General features: G+C 33.0%; 1 protein-coding gene across 1 annotated transcript; it reads right to left on the bottom strand.

The window, feature by feature from the left end:
* On the bottom strand, positions 1-9,927 carry Smp_017660 (putative proteasome subunit). The gene is made up of 5 exons (XM_018799038.1): positions 9,756-9,927; positions 8,165-8,376; positions 5,201-5,382; positions 3,513-3,654; positions 1-327 (listed from the first exon to the last, which is right to left on the bottom strand). The coding sequence occupies exons 1-5, from the start codon at positions 9,889-9,891 to the stop codon at positions 247-249; spliced, it is 753 nt and encodes a 250-aa protein (XP_018650868.1). The 5' UTR covers positions 9,892-9,927; the 3' UTR covers positions 1-246.
* Between the last annotated feature and the right edge of the window lie 270 nt (positions 9,928-10,197).

Genomic DNA, 10,197 nt, shown 5'->3' with positions numbered 1-10,197 from the left:
TTAAAGTATGAAACGTTTGTTATAACTTATATGAAAACAAAAATGTTAAATGCTGAAACTGTCTTCGTTTTATAAGCTATATAAATACATGTGTACGATCTTTGTTTCAGCTTGCAAATAAAGATCGCAAGCAGAAAACGCATATAGAAACAAAAGCTTTAAAAATACGTTTAGAACGTATGTATTTACATACAATCAAAATTTCATAATATGAGCAAACACAGAACTAAATCTGGGTTTTATCAATTAGTACATATTGATTGCATTATTGGAACGAGGCATTTTTATACGATCCAAATTTTTTATTATTATATCATGTAAGGTAGCCTGTAAATTTTTAAACAATAGAAAAATAGGCATGATAAATATTAAAATAAATTTACGTCATCATTCTTGAATGAAAAAAAGTTCTCGTGTCGTAAGCTACATTCAATTGATAATCATTAATATGGTTATAAATCTCTTGTATATTGAATAATAATCAGCAATTATTGAATTTACTATCTACTTTCGAGTTCAACATATTTTACAAATCCAGTTTCTACCTGAATACATACGTTAATAAGAGAAGTTATTTATTTTATTTATTTATTTAAACACATAAATATTGGTACAAAGAAGCATCAGATAAATATGCGCCTCACAAATCTCATTCGATTTGTGTGAGGGCTGTGATACTGCCCAGGTGCCCAAACTGAAGCAGGTGGTTTTCTAAGGGGGTCACACCTGGAGCCTTTGACCTAAAGGTCTAGTCCACAAGGCAGTGGAGCATCGTATGGAGATGCAGTCCCATGGTAGCCGGTGACAAACGATCGGTTCATACGCCATTTGTTCCTTCAGGATACTGGAGCCCATGTGCACCATTGGTTTGGAATCAGGGTTTTCCAACTCCCCTAGGTGGATCCTCCACATCCACCAACCCGGTTAAAGCGCCGGACATTCGCTTTTCGTCCTCTCACTTTTGTGAACAACACCCCCGCCACGAGAAGGCAGTGAGTAGGACTTCCCTGGCAGAGGCTATATATTCGCGTGGCCATATGAGAGCATTTTGAGAGGGAGATCAGACTCTCCCCACTCTCGGCCGTACCAGGGCATTTGGGGGCTAATAAGAGAAGATTCTATCTTGATTTTGTAACTTGTAAATTCACAACAAACATATTCGTTAATCTTAGCTACAAGGTGCCTAGATGTCTTCTGATTAGAAAAAAAGAATTAGATGAAGACATACGTTTTTCATACTTTACAAAAAAAATTCAATCACTGGATACCACTGAATAAAATGGAAATCTTCAACAAAGCATTTTGTGAAAATGAATTGACCGAACAATAAATACATGTTATATACAAAACAGCTAGTCACTTGGAAACATACTGGGAAAACAATTAATTGTCAATGTTAGACATTTACTTTGTGAGTAGTTAACTTATACTTTCAAGAAACCAGATTAAAACTTCTTATTTTTTTGTTTGAAGGCACTGACCAATAACTGTAAACAAGATCTTAGACGCAAACAAATGAAATTAGATAGACAGAACATAATTTAACATTTATGCGGATTGACAACATGAAGTCTGAAATAATAACAGATTTTATGCTACAGTAAGAAAATATCAGTATTATTGACCAACTACTAACGAATGATATTTTTTGGTACAAACTACTAGAACGACGCCAATCAAGCCTTTTTTTAATAAATAGTCAGATGAGATATTCATGAGACTGACTTGAGATGAAAGTTCCACTAAAGTCATAGATAATCATTATGTATTAAATAAATCACAAGTAGAAATAAATAATATATTTGTAATATCCCAATGAGTAGAAAAATTAGATTTTCTGACGTTTCGTGACTCAGTGTAAGCCACTTCTTCAGAGAATAAATAACCAAATTAACATTAATCCAAGTTTAAATAGTACAACGGAACAATCCAAGAATATTAGGTGATCAATCAAAAACAGGTCTGAATAAATCAATGTCACTTCATTTCATTTCGGTCAAGGTGATGCATAAGCGACATGTATGTAATTTTGTGTGTATGTATGCACTGTTAATAATGAGAAATGTGTGACCTTCATAATGACAAAGGATAGAGTTTAATTTCACGAATGAAAATGAACATGGTGAGCTACCTTTCTTAGATTGCTTAGTGAAAAGAAATATAAATGGAGTTCTAAATTTATCCATCTACCGAAAGCCTACACACTTTAATCGTTACATCGACTTCCATTCAGCACATCCTTTCAGCACTAAAATCTTGTTAGCCTTAAATCTTTTTAGAAGAGCTGACAAGATCATCACTTCAGAAGAGGACAAACAAAAAGAATGTAATTAGCATCTTACAATTTAATAATTTTCCTATGAAGATTATTAGAAGTATATTAAAACAAGACAATTCAGTATGTAATAATAATAATAATAATAATAGTTCGAATGAAATACCATGGATTGGTACTGCAGTTTTACCATACCATCATGGCACAACTGAAGAACTCCAAAGGATCATAAGACAACACAGAATTAAAGTATATTACAAAACAAAGAACACACTTCGAAATACTTTAGTTCGAGTAAAAGAAAAAAATCCCATTCATGTCTACACAGAACTGCGTCCACAAATTAGGTTGTGTCGATTGTGATGTCTCCTATATTGGAGAGTCATCTCGCGAAATCTTAACTCGCGCCAAAGAACATATCAGGTACACAAAGAAAACTCCTAATAATCCTGTAGAATTAGATAGACTTCAAATTAAATCGGCAATAGCAGTTCACGCCATTTTCAACAATCATCAAATTGATTTCAAAAATATCAAAATACTACAGGAACGTTTTTCCAACTACAAAGAAAGAAGAGTAGCTGAAGCTTTCCATATAATGCTTAATCCCACAGCTCTCAATAGAAAGGAAGGCCTCACCATACATCCTACTTGGACTATCTATCCTAGTCACCTAATCTGATATTATTTACAATTCACACCGTTACATTACAAATTAATCTCTATCCTTTGTCATTATGAAGGTCACACATTTCTCATTATTAACAGTGCATACATACACACAAAATTACATACATGTCGCTTATGCATCACCTTGACCGAAATGAAATGAAGTGACATTGATTTATTCAGACCTGTTTTTGATTGATCACCTAATATTCTTGGATTGTTCCGTTGTACTATTTAAACTTGGATTAATGTTAATTTGGTTATTTATTCTCTGAAGAAGTGGCTTACACTGAGTCACGAAACGTCAGAAAATCTAATTTTTCTACTCATTGGGATATTACAAATATATATTATTTTTATTTATAACAATCTACCCAATACTCAATTTATTCAAAATTATCAAATCAAAACTTGGTAATGATACCTATAAAATCAAAAGTAGTTTGCGACAACAAATTATTATATATTGAATTTCGATATCTAAATTATTTGAAGTAATAGTATTAATGAATAAAAAATGGAAATGATTTTATTCTCATGATGAATAAATGGACATAATAACGCTTACATAGTGATTACGGATTTCCATAATAATATAACGCATTGTTATTGCTTGTTTCTCATCCATATCACGGATACATTCACGATAGTCTTCAATATGTGGATATTTTGCCACTTTACCCACTAATTTTCCTCTTGAGGCATAATATCTGTGTATAAAAGAAAAAAGGAGGAAATAAAACTCAAGTATCAATAAGCACAGAAGTAAATACAATTTGACAAAAAAACTAACTAAATGATAAAACAATTCTGTATCCTATGTTAGAATGATGTGATTGAAACAAAGCATAAATATCAACTGAATACTGTTGTACCGACTTGAGTACGTTGATTGGCAGCCCATGTTAAAGTCACTAATCGCAATTTTAATAATAGTTTTTACTATTCTGCGTCCAATACTTCTTCTACAGCTCCTATTGGTTCACTGTACCCAAACTTTTTTCAGCATATAGCAAACGTTTATGCATCACGAGAAAGCTTACAAGCAGAAATATACAAAAACGCAGTGACTTAAACATTTAAGAACTGATGAGCAAAAATAGAAACAATAACTTTAGATAAGACATCTCCGAAAGTTCATCTTTACTAACAATCACCCTGTTATAATAAATATTATTATTAATAAGGTTAAATGGGCAACTAATATCTGATTAATGTAATGAACTCATTGATCAAATACATATTTATGTACAACTCGAGGCTTTGAGTCACACCTTCAATACTCCGTCATCTAGTTTTCAACATATAAATATGCATTAAAAATAGTTCATAGGAGAAGCGTCAATTTTCATGTAATATTAAACGCTTATTCTGAACGAGGCAAGAATAAAATGGAATTCCTAAAGGAAAACAATATGATTTTAAAGAAGAGACTTTTTAGGATCACAGTTGCAAATCTAAAAACTCAAATGAGTAGGTCAGCTTGTTATTACAACTTATATCAACATCATTAAAATATCTTCAACAAAAAACGTAGGAAGTCTATAAACGAGGAAGGGAACCCAACTTCATATTTCCAACCTGTAATGAATAAATATAATCTATAAATCGAGTATATATATATATATATATATATATATATATATTTGCAAATAGCAACAATCATAAACTGCTCTAGATAATGCTAATCCTCAGTTTGATCCTACGTGGAGTTATGAGTGGGCGCTGCCTCATACCCGGACGAGAAAGTTCAGTCCTCCCCGGCTTTCAGAGGTACCCAGAATCAGATCAATCTGTGACCAATACTACCCACAAAACTAACTGATCTCCACAAAACCACTTTGAACAAACTATAACAGTCAGCTCACCAGTGACTTACTTCAAGACACTCCTGGAGTTTAATGAGAATTTGTGAGTAGTGGAGTTCAAGCACCTCTGGAGTGACGGTGTCACCAATGGCATTAGACAATCATCATCCTATATGGTATATTGAGTGAGGCTAGAAATGTACCACTGGATGCTGACCCAGTGGTTATAATGGTTGACTGTTCGCCACTAAGCCTGAAGGTCCTGAGTTTGATTCTCGGAGGCTTGTGAGTGCACACAGCTGAGGGGCCCATACTGGGACGAAACGGCTGTCTTGTATTCCAACTGAAATCAATCTGTAATAAATACTACCTACAAATTAAACCAATCGCCAGAAAACCCCTTTATATATATACGGGAGAATGGAAAAAGTCGAGAATATAAACAAACCTTGTGACTTGATCCAAGAAAGTACATGCATCCCTCTCGATACCCGATGCTTCACCTAAAATCTCTTCTTGAATTCCTACACCGAAATTATTTCCATCTTCAATTCGTGGTATATTAAATTGAACCCATAAACGAACAAGTTGAGCTTCGATCATAAGTTGAGTTAAACACGGTTTAGTTTTCTTAGAAAATAGAAGTATGATAAAAACTGGTTAGTTAGACTAAACATAAAGTTCATTTCACGAGCTTTGAATTTTCTATGTTGAATTAAAGCATAAGTGTTTTACAGACGTATTGGTTTAAATATATATTGACCATTAAACTAACTCTTTCTTCCTAAATACTTAGAAAACAAAAAATGAAAGTAATAAATTCTAACGAAAATCTGAGTCTGAAACCATTGGAATAAAACATTTACATCACTCATGATTAAATGTCGCACCGGTAGATAGAAAAATATAAAAAATAGAAATGATACAATCACTGAAAGGTGGAGGAATTAAATAAAAGAATTATAATGGAATGCCATAAAAGAGTCTCATATCACTATAAATCATAGTCCACAGTTAAGCTGCTATAAACTTGCGATTTTTCAAAATCTAAGTGTAAATGTATTAATTCTGTAAAGGATAATATCTACGACGCTATTGGGTAATGATGGATCTCCAAAATAACCTGTAAAGTTCACCATCTTGTAGTTTAGTTTATGTAAATTTGAATTCATCGCTTTGCTGGTTTGTAGTTTGCCTCACTTAAAGGAAAGCTGTTACCCTAGTTAGTTTGTTTATGATGTAGACGCTATTTTGTTACACTATCCCCATGGGAGTTGCAGATAAATATAAACACAAGTTGTCTGCTAAATAATCTTTCAGTTGATAGAATAAATTTTCTGGACAAAACTTCCTAGCGGATAAGAAGTCTCACTTATTGACATTTAAGTTGAAGTTAAGCTTTGCCAGCTTAGTAAGTAAATGTATGAAACAATGGAACTAGAACTATTGAAAATGGAGGTCATTATCATTCAGGTGAACAATTCGAAAGTAGACAGATACAAAATACGTGCTTTAACCAGTTCTTGAGTTCTTTGAATGAATGCAGTGATAAATTTTTTTGAAATAAATTTATATCTCTTACATTTTACAGAGTAGTTGATATTTTTCATTGAAATAAACTGATGGCAAAGTGGTTTAAAATGTATAATGGATAGGTGCAGATTGAAAAAATACAGTTTTTTTAAACTGAATACAATGTTTATTTACTAACAGAACGATCAAACGCCCTGACACTAAAAAGTAAAGTGTAAATATGAATTATAAGCCAACTTTTTCAAGTTATAAAACAGTTCCACCGATATCGATTTCTGATGAAAAATTAAATTTCCAATTAACAATATTATTTGTTTAACATCGTTGTAACAGAAATCCTTTATAAAAACGAAACCACTTTACAGGACGATTTTATATTTACTTTTATTACGGTGGTAGTATTGCTCATAAGATGATTATTAAAGTCTTATAGGCCTTTATCAATTATTAGTTTCAAAATGAAATTTTCTTTTTTATATTGGAAATCATGTAAATTTATAATCAGTGTAAAGCAAATTAAAAATGTTTGTAAAAAGAGTAGGATACCATTATCCTACTGGATACCATACCATTATGCCCCCAAATGCCCTGGTACGGCCGAGAGTGGGGAGAGTCCGCTCTTCCTCTCGAAATGCTCTCACATGGCCAGCGAATATATAGCCTCTGCCAGGGAAGTCCTACTCACTGCCTTCTCGTGGCACTACTGTTGTTTACGAAATTGAGAGGACGAAAAGCGAATGTCCGACGCTTTAACTGGGTCGGTGGACACGGAGAGTCCACCTAGGGGAGTTGGAAAACCCTGATTCCAAACCAATGGTGCACATGGGCTCCAGGATCCTGAGGGAACAAATGGCGTACGAATCAACCGTTGATCACCGGCTACCATGGGACTGCATCTCCATACGATGCTCCACTGCCTTGTGAATCAGACCTTTAGGTCAAAGGCTCCAGGTGTGACCCCCTTAGAAAACCACCTGCTTCAGTTTGGGCACCTGGGCAAATGCACAAATCAAATGAGATTTGTGCGGCGCATATGTATTCGGTGCCCTATTGTACCAATATTTATGTGTTCAAACAAATAAATAAATAAGGATACCATTATGGGTCGGTAAATTTAACTGAACGTCTCAATGTTGTCAAAAATTTTGGAAAGTTAACCTAAAAAACCAAATGAACTTTAAATGAAAATATTATTTTCATAAACGTTGACGCAATGGAAAAATATTTTTGATATTCTTATAACTTGTACTAATTTATTCGTCAATTTTAATGATGATAATATATGATTAAATTTTCAGATCTTCACAAAATAAGTTAATTAGCCATTTGTCAAAGTCCATAAAGTAATGTAGTGAAAATGTGTTGAAATGTAACGTTAAATTCCCCTCCAAACGATGTTGAATTGGTTTCTCATAAGTTTTGTTTAGAAATTCCATCTATATTCAATATAATGCGATAATTGAACTCCATAACTAAGGACATTCTGCCGACATTAGATGAAATTGGGCGTATTGACGAAAATTTAGTCACGTTTCATTTCTCTGTGAATCTTGAGAACGATGTATTTTATCACTCAGTTTTTGTCTGTGTTTGAACTTTAACGACTACTGATCCCAAAATTCTTCTCAATTCATTGTTTTCATCTACTATTATTGTAATGATGTAAGGTGATATACAACTTAACTAAATCCTATATCGTATCTATGTGTATCTGATGATAGCGACTAGGCTTATTTTCTTTTTAATTATGTCAAGCAGATATATATGAAGATATAACAAATAGCGACAAAGTGTAGTTTGTCAAAAAGAAAGAATTATCTGAAACACTATCAGTGAGTATTATCTTTTAAACGTTAAATCCATCAAAATAAACACTGACCTCTATCATAGCTTTGATATGTTTATTGTATGACACAGAACCATTTGGTAAGGCGTAGACAAAAGAACCTTTACTAGGAAACTGTTGTTTATCATTGGTCAGCTTATCTGCAGCATTGGATAAATCAGAATCCATATCACCACCAGAATGTAACGAATTATGTGGATTAACAGGATAAGGTACATTCACATCAGAATGGACATACTTCCCCTCTGAACAAACGATGAATAATTGGATGACAAAAAATTTAAATAAAAAAACTAATTTTATTTAACATTAAAAATACAGTAAAACTATGGTCATGGTGTGGCGCATATGTATTTGGCGCCCCCTTGTACCAATATTTATGTGTTCAAATAAAAATAAATGGTCATTTGCACTGCTGAGCAACCCTATGCTAGAACGAAACGGCCATCTATTATTTTTAGGCTTTCAATAGTCTAAATTGGAGTCGACTTGTGATTTCAATGAAATTCAACAATCTCCAAAAACCTATACTGAAAATAATGATCATGCTCGAGTAAACTTTGTAAACTCACTGATGTATATTTGTGTCAGACTTTAAAATTGCTTATAACAGACTATCTTCATACGTTAAGTTAACATGAGGTAATGTGTAATAGCCAGTGAAACTACCCGGTTGTTCAAACCAAAGTTAGTTGAAGCGGGATCTAAACCCTCGATCTACAGTTTGAAACTGGAGTCCTTTCAGCACTAATTCACTGTTTCTGTAGTTTAATGTGAAAATTCAGTATATTAAACTGACCATCAGATTGATCGATGTCAAACAACATATAAAGCACATATTTCAGGTGGAACACGAAAACATACATTGTAATTGTGCAGTCGATAGAACAAATTGATAATTACTTAGTGACAGCAGTAAAAATTCAGATAGATCCAAAAATAGGTGCGATCGTTCAAATAAACTAAAAGGAAGTCCTCTTAAGTGTCCACAAGTAATTAAATGAATTTTACTAAACTCCCCCAACATCGATCATAATAATGTATCCCTTAGAATCGTGAATATTATGAGTTGGTAAATAGAGTTATAAAGTATTGTAGTTGATAACAGATAACTGGTTAATAAATCTAATATTGTAAGTAAAATATGCAACGTGACGTAAAAGTCACTATTCTGAAAGAAAATATTGAGATTACAAGGTCAATATACAATCCGAATGATAAAAAGTCAATGGCTATGGAGCGAATCGATATCACCTAAAATGGTACATGAAGCGTTCATCTTCAAGGTTTCAGAGTCAGTCAGTCAGTCACAATGTAGAACGTAGTGTGTATGTACACCGGTTTAAGTTGCAACAACCCATTAGCGCAAACATGAAACTGGCATGTCAGAATAGTGGAGTTATTAACAACAGTACGAGTGGTGATTGTAAAGATTAGGCTTTAAAGATAAGATTTATGATTTCAGAAAACTTCTTTAATAAGTCCCAACACACACAAAAGCAATACGCACAAGTCCATTAAGAATATCTCTTAACATCCGGGAATGGGTGTTTATGATTATCTTTAAAATATCTTGTCTAAACATTACTGATTTATCTGAGGAAAAATCATTCACAAGACTTACCTAGAAAAAACATGTCCGACGCTAATATGTCTTCCATTTCAAATACACGTTTTGGAAAGACATTGAGTACTAGCTCTTCACCGTCAACTTTAGTTTTTTCTTTGTACGCATTTAATCTACCCACTTCTGTGTTCATAACGTATATCAAGTAATTCAGTAAAGTTTCTGAAGTGAAAGCAAATTTAACAAGTTAACAATATTGATGAATATGTTAAATATAAAAAGAGTGAATAATACAAATACGTACTGCTTCCTTAGATTTGATACACAAATAAAGTAACCGGAGTTTAATGTTTACATCCAAAATCAACTGGATGATAGAAGTCTTTAAACGTAAAAGGACGTTTATATTTACAGCATAAATATGTAATTAAATGGTAGCGACTTATGATGTGTTTTGGGAAATGGAATAAACTTACACAGCTTTATATTCTCAATAAAC

Source organism: Schistosoma mansoni, chromosome 3, assembly GCF_000237925.1.
Source record: "Schistosoma mansoni strain Puerto Rico chromosome 3, complete genome".
Classification (NCBI taxonomy): Eukaryota; Metazoa; Platyhelminthes; class Trematoda; order Strigeidida; family Schistosomatidae; genus Schistosoma; species Schistosoma mansoni.
Note: the sequence above shows the minus strand (reverse complement) of the source record. Positions and strands in the feature narration are given on the sequence as shown.